Raw genomic sequence first — 21758 nt, 5'->3', positions numbered from 1 at the left:
GGGGAGGGGGGGGGGGGTGCTCTAACGCAATACTTGCACACGCTTGAATGTGGGTATTAAGACACACACACACACACACACACACACGGGGCTAGACTTCATGCGTCGAATCAGAGAACACGGTCGATGCGATTGAGAGAGAGAGAGAGAGAGAGAGAGAGAGTCCTTTTCCCGTCCCTCCCTCAGGCTGGGTGGTGGGGGGAGGGGAAGATGTCCGACTGATCCCGTGGGTGATCAGGTGTGACACGCGGCGTCACCCAGCCTTTGGGGCGGGGTGGGGTGGGGTGGGGTGGGGGTGGGGGGTGGGGCATTAGGGTGTCATTTCTCCTGCAGCAGGGCGGGGATGTTGATGTTCCAGCCGATGGCCTGCCGGTCGAAGCCGCAGCTGAACAGGTTGCAGGAGTTGTTGTCTTCGCACCAGGCCGAGCAGCACACCATGCGCCGGTGACCCTGAGGGAAACGTGAAGCAGGAGAGTGTTTACTTACAAATGAAATGATCGTGTTTATTTATATAACTTAAACTTATTTATAATTTAAATAATACTCGAAGTTAGACCGATTTGTGACGGAAGAGGCTAATAATAATTCTAATAACATCCCATTAAAATGTCACTTAAGAATCCATCTAGGTTAAGTGCCTCCCATAGGCAACCAGTGTAGTATTGATCAATTCTATAATGCATATGTAATCAATCAAACTGCATCATATCCATCATATCAGAGGTGAACAAGACTGACTGGCTGATAACCGAATTTTAATAAAAGTGCAATATTGGCTTGTTATAACAGTCTATCCCTACTTTTCAAAACAGTGTATTTGAAAATAGAAAAAAGCTAAAATCAATAAAATCAACAGTAAATATCAAAAGCAATTTTTACTTTTTGTGTCATTTTGAGTGACAGACAGAGTAAAGCCTCCAATCAACACAAACCAGATCATTTCGGTATTGTGAGTTCATCTGCAGTTAAAGAGTTCACTTCCAAAACGCTTTACATCCATTTTGGAGAAAAATCATTAGCTTGAGTTCATCAATCAATCTCTCTAAACTAGAGGTGCAGAGATGTAATCCTGCATCCTAAGACGTGTGTATGGAAGCTGTGAGGGGCCAATCGGAGGCAGCTGCTCCTGCTCTGACCTGTCTGTTGCTTCGTGGGAGTCGAGCCAGTCGCACCCCGGACATATCAAACAGCCGGACCTGCCGATTGTCGTGAGGAAGAGCGATGATTCTTTGGTTCACCGACACGCTGATCCTGGACAGGATGAAGGAACAGCAGGACGGGTATGAAGGAGGCAAGATTTCAACTGCAATACATGGTAATCTGGCTTCTTTAAAGTATAACATGACACAACATGAATTATTACAAGGGGATTTGAAGTTGGAAAGACAACTGCATCAATTTGAAAATTTGGGATTGATTAATATCACATAAAGTTGTTGAAAATATACTATAGAAACACTGAGCTGAAGTTTGAAGTTTTGCCTTGAAAATGAATGGAATGCTTTGAACTAGTACCTTGGTGTATGTTTACATATCTTCTTATTTATTTATGACCAAATCAATTAAGTTACTTTTTTTTTTACAAATTATATCTCTAGAGTTATTATACTTTTTGGAAGTACTGAAATTAATCATATTGAATCATGGGCAGAATGTGAGATTTTATGATGCAATGAAACTTTGCTGAAATAATGAAAAAACGAAAAAATAGAAAAATATTCATTCTCAACATCAGGACAAGACTTCTGCTGTTTTGGAAGCAAATTTGGCAAATAATACCATTAGTTTTAAGGCTGCCATATTAAAAAAAAAATATTATTTTGCAAAATGTTTTGATCATGATAATTAATCACAATCATTAATCGTGATGATTTAAGGAACTAAATTATTTTTAGGGCTGTGCAAAAAAATCGATACAGCGGAGTATTGCAATATTTTTTTCCATGATACTGTATCGATTTTCCAGCCCCTCGTATCAATACATAAAAAAAGTTATTCATGTTTTAAACGGATTTAAAATGTCCTTAAATTTCCCTGAAATCCCTTTGAATTAAATAGTTTTGACTCAATTTGTCCGCTGAGTTATCAATATAATGTGATGTACATATTAGACTACCCAGGTGGTACACAGCAAGTTGTATTTTCAGCTCTATTTTTACATTTTCAGTAAATTATGTAGAGTATTGCAATGTATCGTGATATGTATCGTATAGTGACCCATGTATCGTGATACGTATCGTATCGTGAGGTCCTTGCCAATACCCAGCCTTAATTATTTTATTATTCTACTCCACATTTTTCACCTCATATCATCATCTTGACCATTTTCAACAACAGCAGACATTCAAAGTGAAAAGGAATTATTGCCAATGCACCAACATTTTACAAGTTTTATCTGTGGAAGCTAAAATCATGATACATAATAATATACAATTAACTGTTACATACAGTTAACCTAATCAGCTTCATTCTGCATGTTCTCTAGCAGTAGCGGTAGTGTTGCTGCTGAATGGAAACACATGCTAAACACAGGCTAAATAAATACAAGTTACACATCTATTCCTGAGTTGCGGTGCATCAGCAGGTTTACGGTTCTCCTACCTGTTGACGGCGGAGTCGGTGCGGATGGTTGCTATGGGCGACCTCATGTTCTTCAGGTCCCAGACTTTGACGGTTCGGTCGTCGCTCCCTGACACCACGTTGTCTCCCACCGTGAACACAGCGGACGTCACAGTGCTGCAGGCAAGAGAAACACTACGGTTCAGACTGGAGCTACAGCAGCCTGACCGTCCTGAAAGCCTTACAGGCCTTAGAAGAGCCTCTAGAATAACCTTTCACCATTAACAAGCCAAATATCATTGTAAGAATAGAATAAGACAACGAATAACAATTGGCAACCTGCAAAAGCTGGTAAGTAGGGCTGAACAATTAATCAAAATTTTATCGAAATCGCAATATGGCCTACTGCAATGTTCAAATCGCAGGAGGCGCAATATTTGTTAAAGGTGAAATGTGTGTCAAAATACCATTTTAAATTAAATATTGTCGTGCTGCAGAGATGTCCTGGCCTACACATCATATTCTACAGACTTAAGAAAACATCTTTGTTTGGTACAGATCCCCGCAAAAATCACACCATAATCATTTTAATACGTTTTTCAATGAAAATGAGAATAATGATGTAAAAATGATCATTCCCTCTAATATCGCAAATCATATTGCAATTGCAATATCAGTCAAAATAATCGCAATTAGATATTTTTTCAAAATCGCTCAGCCCCTGCTGGTAAGGTAGACAAACTTACTAGCCATAGCCAAAATGTACCAGCGTTCTTCCAGGAGTCATACACTTTATCCATTACAAACCTCCAGACTTTCAACTTTATTGCCCCAAGGGAAATTTGGTTTGCAGCCAGGGTTTAAAATACCCATAAGAACACATGAAACAACATGTAGTAAAGACATCATATACATAAACGATATTGAAACCAACAAATAACTCAGATAAACAGCAGATCAAGGGAGTAACGACTGAGTAAGTCCCAATCTTTATCCTGATCTGAATTTCTTGAGTGGAATGTAAGATTTTGGTTGATGCTCAATATAATGTATATGCTGATGTGTCTGAGCAATCTGTCAGCAACTAACAACAAATATCAATATGTGAAATGACAATGAGTGTGTAGTCATATGTGTGTCTGACCTGAACAACAATATTTTTCCATACCTTTCCCAGATTTTTTTGTCCAGTTCGCAAACTTTCCCAGACCTAGAAATTAGTGCCGGGGCAATATACTGAAAATTTACTAAACTACCAAATAACCAAATATTCTACATGTCGGTCTGTGACTAAATACATTTGTCAAGTAGCCAACTTTGCATAAACGGTTTCATTCGTGTTGCTGCAGTTAAACTGAAGGTCACTTCAAAGTAGCAGAGTGAGTGTAGAATCAGCTGTGTCAAGCCAGACAGAGAAAGACAGGATAAGACAGGAAGTAAGTTGGGTTTACCTTCAAAATAAAAGCATACTTTTGTATTTATGACTAACGGTGAATGAAGTATTTCTGCACCGGTGTTAAAAAAAATAAACAAAATATTGTTTCATTTATGGTTATGGCAGTAAATAAGACAGTATATAGTGATATGAATTTCAGGCCATATCGCTCAGCCCTAATGATCAAATATATTTCCCCAGACTCTCCCTCTTCTCTCTGTTCCCTCTCACATCACTAGCTTTCCATCCGCCTCACAGACCAGAGAGCACGGCCCTTTGGTTCTGGTTGCTAGCTTTAATGGCTCATTTGCCATGCCGGCGGCTGGTGTGGCAGACCACATCGAGACTTCCAATCTAAACTGACATATGACTTAATTAGGCCTAATTAATGCAGTATTACTGGTGGCGACACGCTTCCCAGCGTGAAATCTGCTCTTCCGTGACGACGTATGGTTTTCAGAACTGGCTGTCACTATGACTTTGGAGACGGGCCAAACCTTAGCCAGATATTATGATTGCGCTTAGATAGACATTTCGTCATATTATATATACATCAGTGTCGACTACTTTGAATTGCAAAGGCAAAAGTTAAAGGCTCCTTCTTTTGTTATGGAAGCAACAATTTCCTTGGGAACTGAAAATCAATGAATCAACCCTGTATCATTTGTTGCGATTTCCGAGTAAAGTGGCTCAAGTTGTAGAAAACAGGAACACCAGACATATGACAGACACAGTGTGAAGTAAAGCACGGATTGACAAGGTGTGTGAGGGAAAGTGTGTGTGTGTGTGTGTGTGTGTCGGACTGACTCAGTGTGTCCCTGGAAGACGTTGACAGAGTGGATGGACGGGTCTCTGAAGTCCCACAGTCTGAAGGTGGTGTCTCTGGACGAGGTGACCACCAGGCGCTGGGTGGGGTGGGTGCAGCAGTGGGTCAGCTCCTGGTCGTGACCTGGACACACACACACACACACACACACACACACACAGAAAATACACTGTAGTAGGTATAGAGACAAATTTTCCAGAGCAAACAAATCTCTCCCACTCTCCACATCTCCACTATCTCACCCCTCCCTCCTTTCCCTCCTTTCTTCCGTTTATCTCTCCATTCATATCAGCTCTCCAGAATGGAATATTCTCTATTGCTGACCTCTGACCTCCCAGTGTGTGATTATCATCATCATCATCACCATTATTGCACTGAAAAAGCACATTTCCTGGAAAAATGTGTCCTCGGCATGAAGAGTTAAAAAGCTAAAAGAGTTCATTAGAACAGTTAATCTTTTGAAAACTATTCACTCTTTAGAATTCATTTCTATGGGAAAAATTAAGGCTAAAAGTTTAATATCTTAAAAAGTATACAGAGTAGGGTTCAATAGATTTTTGGATTGAAGCCGCCAATTGCCAAGATTTTTTTCTAGATATTCAATATTATTAAATTTGATCGTATCATGTCAAAAAATAGGTTGGTATTCAATGTTTCCCCTACAGTTCTGATTAACCCAGGAAAATAATAATACTACTACTGCTTCTACTACTACTACTACTAATATTCATGCATACTTGCATATGTCCCAACACAAACAGTGTAATGCTGATCAATTCTACAATAAATATGTGATCAAACCACCTGCATCATATCCATCATATCAGAGGTGGAAGACACTGACCGGCTGATATGATTTTTAATAAAAGACTAACATTGTCAAACCTAAATTTCAGTCTAACGTTAATTAAAAGGTAAATTAATCAAAAGGTTGAACACATCCACACATCTCCTAAAGCAGTGGTTCTCAACGTGGGGTCCGGGGACCACCAGGGGTCCTTGAGGGGGTTCCAGGGGGTCCCCAGCAAACTGATGAATTGAACTTCACCATTATTTCATTTACAAGAAGTGAACACAATTAGAAAACGTAGAAGATCATAGTTTCTCTGTTATCTCTCTACCTACAATACAGACAGTCGTGGGACTCTGGACAAAATCATATCTGACAATAAAAATATTCTCAGATTTGGGTCCGAGAGACAAAATCTCATCAGATGGGGGTCTGTGGCTCTAATGTGGACTAAATTAGGGGTCCTTGATATGAAAAGGGTTGAGAATCAGTGTCCTAAAGCACCTGAACATTTTAAAGTGGTTCAGAGTCTCTAGCTGGAAGTATGTAGAAACAGTTAACCCAAGTATATATATATATTGGGAATATCACTTATCCCCTCTGTCGTACCGGTGAGGGAGTGGACCAGTTCGGAGGTTTCCACGTCGTACAGGTTGGCGGCCCGGTCCCAGGAGGCCGTCACGGCCTGCTTTCCCCCCACCAGCCAGTCGGCGGCGATGACCACGCCCTGGTGGCTGCGCAGTGTGGTGGCGGCCATGCGGAGCGACGGGCAGTCGTTAGGACCCTCCGCCTCGCCGTCCGCCTCGTCTTTGTCCGAGAAATCCACGTCGTCGTCGCACGGCGCCTGCTGCATTTCAAGCAAAAATACTATTCGATATTCACTGGGAACTATTCGACCATTCTTCGAAGATCAAGAGCAATGCCAGGCAGGCAGCACTGTCGGCCCTTCTCTCATTTTAACGAAAGAAGGACCGGTTTGGGGCTAATCAAGCCATAGTTATTTACTACTAGCAAGCTATGAAAATATACTTTTTAAGACAAGACGATAGTCGCATAAACTATTCAATTTTTTTATAATTTAATGACTATTCGAAAATTCGAAAATCATGACCCATCCCTAGTCCAAACAAACATGTATGTATTGATGCTGTGGTTTGCGAAAGTAGGGTTCAGGCGATGGATATGTACACACTAGGGCTGCAACTAACGATTATTTTCATTGTCGATTAATCGATTAGTTGTTTGGTCTATAAAATGTCAGAAAATGGTGAAAAATGTGGATCAGTGTTTCCCAAAGCCCAAGATGACGTCCTCAAATGTCTTGTTTTGTCCACAGCCCAAAGATATTCAGTTTACTGTCATAGAGGAGTAAAGAAACCAGAAAATATTCACATTTAAGAAGCTGGAATCAGAGAATTCTGACTTATTTTTCTTAAAAAAAATTACTCACACCGATTAATCGATTATCAAAATAGTTGGCGATTAATTTAATAGTTGACAACTAATCGACTAATCGTTGCAGCTCTAGTACACACAGATATACAAGAGTGTACACAAGCAGATACACAAACACACATACGCAGAAACACAAGCATGGGAAACTCACTCATACACAGACACACACTCATACACACACACACACACACACACACAGGTTGTGGGCTGCAGTAATACCACCGCTGGTCATGCTTACACTGATGTCAGCGACCGGCTGTGGTGTCGGCAGCTGCACCATGTATCTCCAGATGTGAGCCGTCTGGTCTCCAGAGGCTGAGAGGGAGCGGGGGGGCAAACAGAGCATCAAGACCAACACAAACCTTCCTCCAAACATCACTTTCAAAACTTTTACAGTCAAATTAAGTATAAGGAATCCCTGGATGTGGCTGCTACTGGTCGGAATGCATGAGTCAGGGAGATTTTAAGGATGATTTAGTTTTGGATCATTACCTGTTAGAGCCATCTGTTCAGTGGGGTGGAACTTGATGGAGTTGACTGGGGAGAGAGGGAGACAAACATAAAATTTCATTTTCTATACGTTTCCTCTGTAATGGCCGTCACTAACCCTTACCTTCCATTTTTTGATGCTTTGATAGCTTCCAATTAATGAGATCCACTTGCATGCTAAACTGAAACTTTTTTATTAAAAGGGAATTAAAATATTCTGAAAAAGAAAACTTCCACTTCCGAGTAGTAACTGAGCATGCAAATATTAGTACTGGGTCACTAGAATTATGCTCAGTGAATGTCCTTCATAGCAGTGCTTCTCAAACTACGGTTCAGGACCCCCGGGGGGGTTGCAAGATGATATTTAGAATGTGAAAAAACTGATTTCCAATTAACCACTTTATTTTTTATAATATACCATATAATAAAGAAATAATGAATATTTAGCCTCTAAGCATCTTCCAATCATCACTTGGTGTCAACGTTTATCATTCTGGGCATTTATGCCAGCAACACAGGCGGAAAGAAGACACTGCTTCATTTTCAGGGTTGAGAAGCACTGTTTTATTGGCCCAGTGTGAGTGAATTTAATCATATCTATTCATAGAAATGTGCGTCTCTAACTTGTCATACCTGATCCTTGGTGGCCCATATACTTGAGGAGGCATTTTCCCGTCTCAATGCTCCACAGCATGGCAGTGTGGTCTGTTGGGACAAATTAAAGAAAATTCAAAAGAGAATACCAAAGTGATTTAGAGTTATAGCCCTTTTATTTCTGTCTATGTATAGTTTACAACACTTTGCAATGAATGCCGCGTGGATTTTAACATTAACTTGTTTTTCGTTGTTTTTAAAATACAAACTTAAAAATAACTGCTGTCCCAGCTAACAAAGACGCCCTAAATCAAAAGCCATGGATGTGACATTAAAGTGTTTCTAAGGGATTATTTACTGGATTATTTTCCATTTCTTCCTGTGGTGTCAGCTGATTGACAGGAAGTGAAGCAGAGCGGAACGAAACGCAGCGTTGAGATGAAAACACTCGACTCAGCTCAATGAAATAAGGAGAAAACAGAAAGTTTGTCTTCGTGTTTCCTGTGATGGATTCTCTCGCTCTGTGGAAGTTGTTTTTTATACTGGACAAGAATTAATGGCAGCTAACGGCTTCTTCTGAAGGAGGAAAACAAGCCTGATATCTGCAACTATGCTGACTGTGTGCAGAAACCAGAGAGGAACCTGGACTGCTGGCACTGATGTGAAAAAAAGACACGGGTATTATCCTTTAACAGAGGGATGTAGAGAGTTTGAGAGAGTAAGAGAAAGGAAGACAAGAGACAGAGAGAGTTAGGAGAAAGAGAATAAATGAAAAACTCAGAATAAGCACAAAAGAGAAAGACAGACATTAAGAAAGAAAAGAGAGAGAGAGGCTTGGAGAGAGAGAAAAGAAAGAGAAAGAAGAAAAACAGTGGGAAAGAAAGAAAAATCAAAAGAGCAAAAGAAAGAGTTGGAGAAAGAAAGAGTAAGAAAGCGTTACAGTGTTAGAGAGATGGGGAACAAAAGAAAGGAAGAAACCGAGACTATAGAAAAGAAAGACAGAGAGAGAATTATAGAGACTTAGAAAGAAAGAGTTAGAGAGAGAAAGACCTAAAGTAAGGAATAGAGAGGGAAAGAGAAAGTAAGAGTAAGAGAGAAAGAATGAGAGAGGGGAAGAGGGTCAGATAGAGTTGGAGAGAGAGATGGAGTGCAAGAAAGAAAAACAGAAAGAGATAGCGTTATATAGGAAGGAACAAAAGAGACATTGATAAAGAAAAAGAGAATGAGACAGAGAAGGAGAGACAGAAAGAGAGAGAGGGTGAGGGTTAGAGGGAGAAAGCTTAAAGAAAAACAGGGAGAGACAGAGAGAAAGAAATTGGGAGAGAGAACAACAGTTAAAGGAATAATTCACCCAAAAATGAAAATTCAGTCATTATCTACTCACCCCCATTCTCCTAAACAACCAAAGTTGCTGGGGACTTGTCTTAAAACGTAAAAAAAAACAAAAAAAAAAACATAAAATGGCTCCATACAGCTCGTCCGACGTAATCCAAGTCTCCGGAGGCCCCGAGATCCCAAGTTGACTTGAAAAGACGTCATTTAGAAGTTGCAGCAACACGGCTTTGAGCTCAGCGGCTACAGTGAAGATTTCGGCTAAAAAAAAAAAAAGGGTGTCAATGACGTCTTTTCAAATCAACTTGGGATCTCGGGGCTTCCGGAGACTTGGATTATGCCAGACGAGCTGTATGGAGCCATTTTGTTTTTTTTCGTTTGGTTGTTTAGGAGAATGCTGTTTGGCTGTGAAGCTCCAGGACTGTTTTGTGGACTAAGAAACTCCACCCGACTTTCCATCGGCATGGGGGTGAGTACATAATGACTGAATTTTCATTTTTTTTTTGGTGAACTATTCCTTTAAGAAATAAAAAAAAAAAAGAGCGGGTGTACCTGCGGAGGCGGTGCCCAGCACCACCGGCTGCGTGCGGGTGACGCTCAGGTCCCAGATGCCGTCCCGGTGGCCCACGTACTCCCGGACCAGCTGGCACACGGCGCGGGACGTGGTCGCCTTGAAGCTGGACACAATCTGACGCCGACGACAGCAGCAGAGCGTTAACACACAGCGCCTGACAGCACAGACACGCACCTGACAGGGCTCCTACACATTCTCCTTTCAAAACACCACTTTCGCCTCGTTTTCTTGAGTGGTTCGGAAGACTCTTTTGTCTTGTGATGTGTGCCAGGGTTAACAACACACTCACTCGGACATTTCATTGACTTTCAAGGTCTTGTTTGGTGAAATTCAAGCAGTCAAAATTGGCGTGTTTTGGGGTAAGACATGACTTTAGACATCATAGAGGCCTCGCTTTTTAATCATTATCTTGTCAAGTCAAGAAATCAATGAATTTGGGTGCTATATTTTAATTTTAAAAAATCAACCATTCATTTTCCAAAACTTTTAAGGCCTTATTTTATTTATCTTCAAATCCACAAACTTTCAATGACTTTCAAGGCCCATGGGAACCCTGGTATGCCGATTATGGCTTGGCAATATGACTGTCAACTACAGTATGCCATATCGCACTACAGCTGATGTTTATTCTTCATCACAATATGTCAAATAACTGTCATACTCTTCCACACGTTTTTAGTCAAATTATGAAACTTTTTTAAGGCCTGGAGATGCTCAGATTGATTTTCCAGACTTTTCCGGATGTTTCTGTGTAGGAACCCTGGTGTAACGGAGGGAGGAAGCGGGGTCAGCAGAACTGAGGATCACTGAGGAACTGGTCAGCAAGGTCCTGACAGTACGCCAAGGCTAAGAAGCTTTGGTTGACATTGGCATTATTTGTATCAATCAGTCCTGGGTTCAATAGTATTCACAAAGAAATGTTGGTTGGCGTTTGTTTTAATCTACTCCGAGCACCGGATGGGCGGGGTTTCCTCACATAGGACAAGACATTGAGTGCCACAAAGCTTAAACTCTTTGAAAGTCAATTCAGTTTATATTTCTATAACTCACAACTTCTCTGACACTATATAATAATAATTATAATAATAACAATAATAATAATAATAATAATAATGATAATAATAACTTTATTTGTATAGCACTTTTCTAAAAACAATGTTTACAAAGTGCTTTACATACAATAAAACCCAAAGCAGTGATGTGAAACTACCACAATGAATGATAGAAAAATAAAAATAAATTAAAAAACAATATATAATAGAAAACAGGAATAAAAGGTAATATATGAGGTAAACAGGTATAACTAAAAACACAAACAAACAGAGATACAATTAAAAACAGATCGAACTTTACATAAGTGTGCCGAAAAAAATTATAAAAAAATAGGAATAAAAGGTAATACAAGAGATAAACAGGTACAACTAAAAAACAAACAAACAAACAAACAGAGATACAATTAAAAAAAGATGAAACTTTAAATAAAAGTGTGTGCCAAAACACAAGAAAGCAATTAAAATGGAGATACAGGTACAAGTAGGCTACATATATCAATTGTCCAATTGCAGAAAACCCCACCCATGTGGTGCTCAGAGTAGATTAAAACAAGCACTAATAGTTACTGTCAACTACTATTCAACCCAGATCTGGTATCAACACAAATGCAGACACATGTATCAGTACTGTATATTGCATTTATCAAAAGTGGATTACGGTAAATGCAAAACCGCAAAAGAAAATGCTAGAAGAGGGGGCGGAGGGGAGGGGTAAAGAATACTGAGTTATGGCGAGACAGAGGGCATCAAATAATAATTGTTATCACTCGTGTCAGCAGCCCGGCGGGTCGAGGTGTTTACATTAAAGATTGGGATGATACAAACTGGACTTGGGGTTCGCTTTGGGCACAGACCACTAAAACAAGTTCCAACTGAAAGGAAGCAGGACAGCATAAAGAACGACATCATACATTTGAAAAGTTAACCTCATTGTACACATGTAACAAAGCATATCATTCAAATTGTGGAAATTGTCCTAAGTTGCTAAATTAACACTGTAGCCAAAATAAAAAAAAAATCTATAATACCAATAGCTGAAGCTTTGATCAAAATGCCTTTGATAAGCCTGGTGGGACTCTGTTCTACCAGGGTTTGCTGGTTGTTAGCAAGCAGCATGGTCCGCTAACCTACAGCCAGTCTGGACAGCAGCTCTGAATTACACTGAACCACAGTGAGTCATGACATATGGTTAGAGATGTGGATTCTTGGTTTTCTGTGCTATGTGAATGCAATGTAACATGTTTTTTTTTCTGTGCTATATAAATGCAATGTAATATGGTTTTCTATGTAATATGAACACAATGCAACATGGTTTTCTGTGTGATGTGAATGTAATGCATTTTTTTTGCAATATGATATTTCTGTAATATAAATGCAATGTGACATGAATTTGAAGTTTTGGGCTTCTGGAGGTGGATTTCAACATTAACAGAAGATTGAATCTTGGTTGAAGCAGTGAATGAGAAGTAATTCCTGCAACTGCTATACTAGAGGATGATTAGGAATCCAGAACTTGTTCAAATGTAACATTGGTGCAACATGCTACATTTAACACATTTAAGCAAACGGGCATAGGAAGGTTTAAGGAAACACAAAGCATTGCAAAGTAAGCTTTCAGAAACTGTCTGAGCACTGAATCTAACGCACCCAGCAGTTAATGGCCTATAGTACGCAGCTTCAGCGTGCGGTCTGCCGTGGCCATATCTCACTTTTGCTTGTTTTATAATCATTGAATAATTAGTGGAGAGGTTGAAGCCAAATAATTCAAATTACCCAAAACATCTGAGCAGGGGAGGCCCCACATGGACAGTGTTAGTACCATGCTCTAATCCAGGGGTTCCCCAATGTTTTGGGTGTCAGGAACCCCCAATTACAGGCACTTTAGACCCCATTTGATCAAGATTTTGCATCATGGACCCCCAGATAATAGTGATCAGAATACATTCTCTCTCCTGTTATTACATTCTCTTATACATGCTAACGTCTTGTGAATGAAATACTAGTAAATAAAAGAAAAGAATGACAGGTGCGTAGGATGAAAACCAAAAAAGGTGAATATGGAGAGAGAGGTCACGATAAAGTGTTATTCAAGTGTAGACAGTGTGCGGGATTATATTTCTTTCTCTATATAAATAATAGTAAAATTAAACTAATCCTGGGGACCCAATGGAACCCTGTTAAGGACCCTTGGGAGTCCCTGGCCCCCGTTTTGGGAACCAGCGCTCTAGTCATTCAGCTGCTCGGGGAATGGACCCGCTGACCCTGGCAGTGTTACAGTCTTGCTCTACATACTGAGCTACACAGGGAAATAACTAACGCTGGCAGTGTCATGTTCTACACACCGAGCTGAAGGATCACAATGAATCTATTACTGTCAGTGAAACCAGATATTAAGATATCTGTTGACAGATATTACCGAGAGATATCAGGTTTTCTAATGTAAGCTCAGTAATCTAACCCAGACTCATTGTTATCACTATTATTCAATGATGTTAAAAAAAACAAAAAAAACAAAACAGGACACAAAATCTGATATGGCCAAGCTCAGTTCAGCAGACCGCACACTCTGCCATGATGGAGCGATGTTGATCTAAGGCAGCCGACAAATGCCCTTCCACCTTGAATCCTTATCACATCAAGGCACAAGAAGCATTTGTGAGTAACGGCCGCTGAATGGACAAGATGTCTCCATTGTGTACCATTATGTGAATGCCGACAAGTAGCTAAATTAAAAAAACCAAGGAGGTGCAACTGAAAAAGCCTGTTAGTGAGATAAAGAATTAATGTTTCATCTCACGTAAAAAAAAAAAAAAAGAAAAATTAAATATAAAAAACTAAACTCCTACATTTGAATGACCAAGTGCCTTGGGGAGGGCGTGTCGACCCCCTGGCTGGGCTGCTCATGCATATTGGCACACGGGGGAGAAATCAACAAATTACCCATGAGTCTCCACCCCACAACTCCCAGCTGGTTACGCTGAAGTTGCGGGATCCACCTACTCTGGCATGGCAAGAATTTGAACGCGGCTAAGAGCACAAGGTGAAAAAGACAGCAATTTTTTTTTCTTTAATATTCAAAAGTCAAGTCATCTTAAGCTGAAGAGGTAGATAAGACCCAAGTGTTGCTTCAAGTGAAATTACAGTAAATTATCATAAGCAAACTTACCAATAAAACTTGTATTACACCTTCCATGGTACAATTGCCAATGGACAGTTAAACATATATTTTCAAACCATTGCATCATCAACAATGCCTTCATAAAAATACTGCATCGCTAAAATATCTGCAAGCAGATTTCAACCTAAAATGTTTCTAACACCATAATACAATAAAATGTTTATAATGTCCATATTTCTTGAGCATTATATATGGCAGCTGGCAAAAAGACAATGCCTACCTTGCTTGTGGAGGCCTTGTAGGTCGTCTTTAGTTTCTGTGACAGCTGACTTGTGCTATGACTCGCTGTAAGCAAAAGTCAGAAAAGTAAGAAAGATGGACACTTTATAAACTGATAATAACAATAAGAAGAGGAAGAAAATAAGCATTACAACAAATATAAAGAAGCAATACAAAATATTTCACTGACCAAATCACGTAGATTCTTATCCCTGGAAAACACAAATGTACATGACATAGCCTAAGGTGAATGGAGGTTAGACGGTGTCTCACCTTTCGTTTTGAGCGCTCCCTTGGCCAAATCGCCTCCTTCGATAGTCTGTCCTTCTGCAGCCAAGCGATCATTCAGCGTCTCGATTTCTCTGCGCACTGAAAGTCAAACAGCTCATGTGTTAAAGGCTGAGAGCAGGAAGGCCAAAGACACGCCGCGCTTTCCAACAAACGTCTAATAATGTCCATAAAACCATTAAACTGTATGACAATAATAAAAAAATCATGAGAATAACTACTGTAGTATGAATAATTGAAATATTGCAAAAAACAATTATAGCTGAGTTTAGCGTAGCGTAGCACTTTTCATGAACTTACAAAGTGCTGTAAAATAAAAGATGCAAAACAAACATATTAACAAATCATCAGCTATAATAAAGGCTAGACTTGCACTGCTGGCTCCATTAAAGGTGCTAAGGGAAGCATTTTTGAAGCAGGGTGCTGCTGAAAAAGGATATATATATGCTCAGCCACCTCTCCCTGGATAAATAAAAGGTTTAATATACAGAACGGTGCAAGTGTCTGTCTGTGTCTCGGCTGAACTTACATTCCAGATTTTCTATGTAGAGGTTCTCAAACTCCCTCTCGATCTGACCGAACAGGTCCAGCAGATTGCTCCTCAGGGACAGGGGCAGTTTGGAGTCCTGCAGGGACAAAGAAGAGACCATCAAACACCAGGGAAACACCAGTTTATCACTGCGAAGAGGAACAGTACCTGAAGGATGGGGGGGTAGGGGGGCGGTGGTCTGAAGGATGGAGAAACAGACTAGCAGCTAGAATGTCCAGACTGGGAAAATTTGGGCAGGGACACTGACTAAGTAACACTCTTACTTCCCACAACAAATACTGTCAAGGTTCCCTTAAGCAAGGCACTGAACTCTAAACTGCCTTGGCACAGATACCCAGTGGTCAAAAGTAGAAGACTGGTTGTACTGGGCAGCTCCCACTGGCCAACAGTAGGAGACTGTGGTTGTACTGGGCAGCTCCCACTGGCCAACAGTAGGAGACTGTGGTTGTACTGGGCGGCTCCCATTGGCCAACAGTAGGAGACTGTGGTTGTACTGCGCAACTCCCAGATGTTAATGTGTATTACTGAGTGAATGTGAAGCAGGGTGGGGCTGAAAAAAGGAGAATACATACTGGCCAAAGAAAATAAATGTTGAACAAAGAGACTGAAACAAAAACCATAGAAATGTACAGCAATATACCATGGGAGTGTGATTCTAATCTACAGAAAAGGTCATTAAAAAGAGACCTCAAATGGGGGTCCCACCAACAAAATCTTATCAAAAGGGAGCCCATGGCCTAATGCACATCTCTTTGGAGGGGTACTCAACACAAAAAATGACTGGGAAGTTGGGAACCACTATTCAAAGGGTTAGAGAGACAGTCCTGCAACCACAACATCATGGGTTTGATTGCTGAAACAGCAGCTATTTCCTGTCAAAGCCTTGAGCAAGACACTGAACACTTATCTGCTCAGACACTGGATTAAAATATCAGCTAAATGTCTAAAATAGAATGAAATGAGCAGGTATTACTGAGATGGGAATGAGTTAGGGAATCCAAATGCTAAGCCGTTGTTATGGAAGTACAACCATATTTTCCGGCCTGCTTTTGCTGCCTTCAAACACTACAAATACACCATGTTACTTGCTTGTTACTGGAACGAAGCAGCAGAAAGCGCTCTTATTGCACAATAAAACGCTTGAGGAAGGAAATAAGACTGAACTCCTGTTTCATACCGGAAAGAAAGAATCAATGAAAGGGCTACTGGCACAGAAATACTGACTCCACCAAAGCCCGGACAATGAGAGCCAAATATGGAAAGAGACTTGGCCTTGAATACTGATGCAGCCCAGTGTACAGACATAATGTCCCGCTGGTTGCCATCCCAGTATTTTTCCCTAAAGGAGCTCGGTGAAGTGTGATCTTAGCACTCACAGGCGGATGCTACAGTGCACACATTAGGATAACCATACAGCAAAAGGACTGCAGCTTGGGGCAGGGTACATTATGAAACATGTAGCATACAGTGTTGCTTACACTGACAACGCATGTAGAAGAGACTAGAACTAAGGGTTTGTTCACACCAAGCTTGTTTGGAGCGGTTTATTTGAACTCTAGAGGGTTTACTCCTTTAGTTCGGTTTGTTTGTCCAGGTGAGAACAATGTCAAGAGAACTGCAGTGCGGTAATGATCCCAAAACGCAAGGGATTATGGGTTGAAGGAGACGGATGTTGACATCTGATAGTCAGCAGTTCCTCATGCTTGGAAAGCCTAGCAGAACAAAATGAAGTCTGGACTGATGCTCATATTCAGCTATTTCTTCATGTGTTCTTAACTGGTATGAACACCAGAGAAGAAGAGCGCAGACAAGTCCATCATGCTGAGATAAAGGTTGATTATCAATATGCGTTCTTGCGTGTTCTTGTGTCCTCCATGACGCATTTTATGTAATATCTAACCGCCGAAGCACGATGCCAAAACAAAAGGACGACAGGACGGGCAAGTTTCCTTGGCAACCTCAAAATATCGAGACTTGACCGAGACTAGACAACAGCAAATTGAAAGCCCCAAGAGCCGGTTAACAGGTGGGAAAATGAACAGCTGTGTGTCTTAATTAATCATGTGTGCGACATGAAGCACACAGTCCATCTCAAACTGTGAGGAAGCTTCTCTGTGCTTACTTTCATGAGAAGATGGTTCTCTACATGACAGCTTGGGAACAAGTTTCTCCACAAGGACACAAGTATCGACTTGGCATTCTCGGATTTGATAATCAGCAAAAGTTACAGGGACTGGAATCGGGTTTGTTTTGACAGGTTACCAAAACTCTGTCCAGTAAAAAAGCTACTTGTGAGTCATGTGACTTTTGTTTACAAGTCCTGGTTCACTTGTAATGGGGCAGTGTGAACCTGAACAAACCAAACACAAAAATGGAACAAAGTACACTTTTCCACTATGGTTCAGACAAGAGAAAACCAACTGTAGGTGTGATTGCACCATTAGGGGAAAGGATATATCTACTGAACACAGAGAAATCACATTCTAGACATGTACATACAAATACACAATACTGATGTAACCAAGGTGAGTGCCAAGTAGAAATCGGGTGTGTATGTTGGAGGAAAGGGGAAGGAGGGAGGGTTGAGAGCAGGATTGTCACTGGAGTTATCAAGTGGGCTCCTCCCATCACAGATTCACAGTTAAATTAGACCCACGACGCCTCCAGAAGACTCAACAGTCAATTCTGGCATCCTAGAAACACTACACACACACCCCCCACCACACCACACCCACTGTCAGCTCTAATCACACCTAAACTACACCAGTACAATACTAAAGCTACATCTAAACTATCTAAAAAATACACTACCGTCTGACACCTGAAACTTACCTCCATTCTCAAGTAGGACTCCAGATTATCAGAGGACTAGCACCAGAGAGACCAGAGTGAAAAAACAACAAGTCATGAGGAAGGGATTAAACCCACTGCACCACATCCAGTCAGAAATGGCTCCTCGCTGGTCTACAGGGTAGAACATAGGCTACTTTGCACTTGGACTGCACAGTTATTTGTGTATAATCATATATCACAAATTTAGTTTCCTCAATTAGTTATTCTGAAATACTGGCACAAATAATTTTGTTCCTGGGGCTGAGCGATAATTCAATATCATCGTCTTTAAGTGGAATCATATGGTGATTTTGTGATATCATAACACAGAATTCTGTTGTCTAAACTGATGATAACAAGTATATCTTATTTTAAACATTTTAAGGAATATTATTTGAAAAGTTTTGTTTGACATCACACCTAACATTAACATTTGGTTCAATGGGATGAACATGAATTTGATTGTTTAACATGTGTAGGAGCCATATCTTGATATACAAATCCTTACGATTATCATAATATTGATTTCAACCATATCGCCCGGCCCTATTTGTTCCTCAAACCATCAAGATGATGATGATGATAGTGATCTAGCAAAATAATTCAGCTCATCATTTTAGCCATACTTGTGCAGCCATACTTTGCTCTGTGAGAATCATACTCTCCCTGTAGGTCTTACCTGTCAGACGCACAGTGAAAAAGGCAGCAGCTGGTTGGTCCCTTCTCTCTCTAAGCTGTTTGCCTTTGTTATTAAGAACATGGCACCTCATTAATTAACAGCCCAGGGAACGAGAGCTGTGGTTTAATCTCCTTGTTCTCCTGCAGCGTCAGAATTTTGGCCCGGATTAAGAGCTAATAAGGTTCGGAGAATACAAGACTCCATTTAGAACAACACATCAAGGCTTCCTTCGATCACATTCACTATGCAATATCTTGCCTTACAGCATGATGAAGATAGGTTGAGAAGAGGACTAAAGAAGAACACTAAAGTTTAGAGCTGCAACGATTAATTGATTAATCGATTAGTTGTCAACTATTAAATTAATCGCCAACTATTTTGATAATCGATTAATCGGTTTGAGTAATTTTTAAAAAATTCTCTGATTCCAGCTTCTTAAATGTGAATATTTTCTGGTCTCTTTACTCCTCTATGACAGTAAACTGAATATCTTTGGGTTGTGGACAAAACAAGACATTTGAGGACGTCATCTTGGGCTTTGGGAAACACTGATCCACATTTTTCACCATTTTCTGACATTTTATAGACCAAACAACTAATCGATTAATCGAGAAAATAATCGACAGATTAATCGGCAATGAAAATAATCGTTAGTTGCAGCCCTACTAAAGTTCTACTTCGGCCTGTTTTGGCTTACTTCGCTGTTTTAAATCAACTACGGTTTATAAAATCTGTTAAAAGACTCTAGGTCTTGTCACACTACACTGTCTTTAAGTTTGACTTGCTTCCCTTAAACAACAAACAAGCATTATGCGATATTATTATTTAATATAATTGATCCACACTAAGTGGTGCACAAATGGATAGGTCTTTACTAACTCCATCTGTTTTAACCACAGTGGAAAAATAACCTTAAGGCAGTCATGCACTAATAGTGTGTGGCATGCTTAGCCAGCAACAATACAAACCATTATGTGCCCTCTACACGGATGCATTGAAAACTAATTGGCTTAGGCTTACAGCTAGAGTGCTTACAGGTGCCAGCAGCAACAGCAGGAAGGTGGGCTGACGGTGACACGAGGGCCAACAGTGCAGTTTGTCATCCTCATCTAGCAGCCTTGGCTTTTTATGCCCTTTTTCATCACTTCTTCATGTTTTGTTTTATCTCTAGCATAATTATTAATTTAGCAAAATGCAAATAAATGAGTGGTCACCTGTCCCTCCAGCATCTCTCTCTGCAGGCCGGAGCGCTCCTGCTCGGTGCTGTTGGTCCTGCGGATGGAGAGGCTGTGGGACTTCCTCTTCTGTTTGGCCTGGCGGGCGGCGGCGCTGCTCCCGCTTTCTACCGGCATCCCTCCTTCCAGACCCACCTCACCCGATGTCTGAAATTGGAAAAATGGATAGAGAGAGAGAAGGGAAATTGGATTGAATCCTGGTTGGGACAAGCTGGGGTGGGAGGGTGGGGTCCACTTGTACTTGGCAGCTTCCAAGTGTGAATAAGTGTGTGTTAGTGGATGAGTGTGAAGCAGGGTGTTGCTGAAAAAGCGCGTACACGCTCAATAAATCCTCACTGGGTTCATAACAGTAAAACAAAGGGGATTACTGGGTGAGAAACTGGGAAATTTGGAATGATGAAGGGACATTTCATTCAGAATAATTACAACAGTAGGTCTTTGCACACCAGTGTCTCGTTGGTAAAAGGAGCATATGTAAAAGAAAAAATGTTGAATATTTTTCATGATAAAATGTTTAAATTGCAAGTAAAATAAGTTTTACTGGCACATCTTTAAGATTCCAAAAGCCCTATACGTTGTTGGCTATGTTGTGATGCATTACTATGCATTTATACATCATGATAACTGTTTTTAAGAAATTCCCAACCTAAAATTTCGATTTAGTGGGGTGACAGATGTATTAACACATCGAGGCCATATCATTCTGAACGCTACAACAGTGTGTCGACATTAAGGAGGAGAAGGTTTCTCTCAGGATGAGCGGGTAATTGTTATGCATGCTCATATCACAGTAATTATACAAGTGAAGTGAAACCCAGAGACTGACTGCAGCTGGCGTGTGAAGTCAGAGTGAAACATCAGATTTGCCCTTGAGCTGACATGGGAAGGTCTCCTAACACAACAACAAATCAGGTGTCTTCATGTCACTGACTAGCCGGTAACCAACGGAGAAATTACTCCTACTGACATCCGTTTATGTCTGTCTCTCTACTGATTAGATTAAAGACACTAGATAGCAACCTTGTTTAGCTGCCAGACAGATAAACTGCCAGTTCCTCTTGCTGAGTACCGTTGCTGTCACTGATGTGACATAAAGATGTGAGGGAAATGAAACAACGTTAGGCTACATTGTGTTAAACTACGGTATAATTTGGCAGGAAAAACGTTTAGGTTGGTTAGAAAACAAGCGAATGAATACATTTCCCTGGCTGCAACTGAACACCAGCATGAGTAAGACCAGACAATGTTAGCTGTATTGCCTTATTGCATTGCGTTGCCTAACATTAGCTAACCCTAGCTATCTCAGTTAGCTACTACCAAGCTTGCTTGCTAGCTAATAAGCTAGCGGCAAGACAGCCTGACCGAACATGTAATTCAACTTACCAGAAAGTCTACAAATACAGGCTGCTATTCCAGGATATTGTGGAAAATGTTGCCCTTTCGATCATTTTCTTCAATGTGCGAAAAATCCGTGCTGGTTTTGCCGAGATCCGTGTTGACAGTTGACGAGCCCTGCTACATGAGAAAAGATAACGAGGCCAATTCCGGCCCGAGTTTTTCCAAAATAAAAGCTCGTTGTTAAACTGAATTCGTTCTCTGTTGTGTAGATAGGTCTTCACACCAAACTCGATTCGCAATCTGAGCGTTTAATGTTGCCTTCCTCATCAGAAC

The 21758-nt window shown here is 40.6% G+C and overlaps 1 protein-coding gene across 2 annotated transcripts; it reads right to left on the bottom strand.

The window, feature by feature from the left end:
- Nucleotides 1–318: 318 nt before the first annotated feature.
- LOC139647330 (WD repeat-containing protein 37) lies at nucleotides 319–21601 on the bottom strand. 2 transcript variants are annotated; one of them, XM_071523220.1, is made up of 14 exons: nucleotides 21471–21601; nucleotides 20067–20234; nucleotides 15321–15417; nucleotides 14777–14872; nucleotides 14505–14569; nucleotides 10033–10168; nucleotides 8188–8259; nucleotides 7558–7602; nucleotides 7304–7380; nucleotides 6220–6457; nucleotides 4802–4943; nucleotides 2602–2736; nucleotides 1137–1251; nucleotides 319–450 (listed from the first exon to the last, which is right to left on the bottom strand). In XM_071523220.1, the coding sequence occupies exons 2-14, from the start codon at nucleotides 20202–20204 to the stop codon at nucleotides 319–321; spliced, it is 1488 nt and encodes a 495-aa protein (XP_071379321.1). In that variant the 5' UTR covers nucleotides 20205–20234; nucleotides 21471–21601. The 2 variants fall into 2 exon arrangements, with proteins under 2 accessions (XP_071379321.1, XP_071379322.1); XM_071523221.1 differs by having other exon boundaries at nucleotides 6220–6454.
- Nucleotides 21602–21758: the final 157 nt, after the last annotated feature.

The sequence above is a fragment of the Centroberyx affinis genome, unplaced genomic scaffold (assembly GCF_046629955.1).
Source record: "Centroberyx affinis isolate AG114_WGS23_722 - 3 ecotype Tasmania unplaced genomic scaffold, CSIRO-AGI_Caff_v1 ptg001077l_1, whole genome shotgun sequence".
NCBI classification, from domain to species: domain Eukaryota; kingdom Metazoa; phylum Chordata; class Actinopteri; order Beryciformes; family Berycidae; genus Centroberyx; species Centroberyx affinis.
The sequence above is the reverse complement of the archived record's forward strand: the minus strand, read 5'-3'. Positions and strand labels throughout refer to the sequence as shown.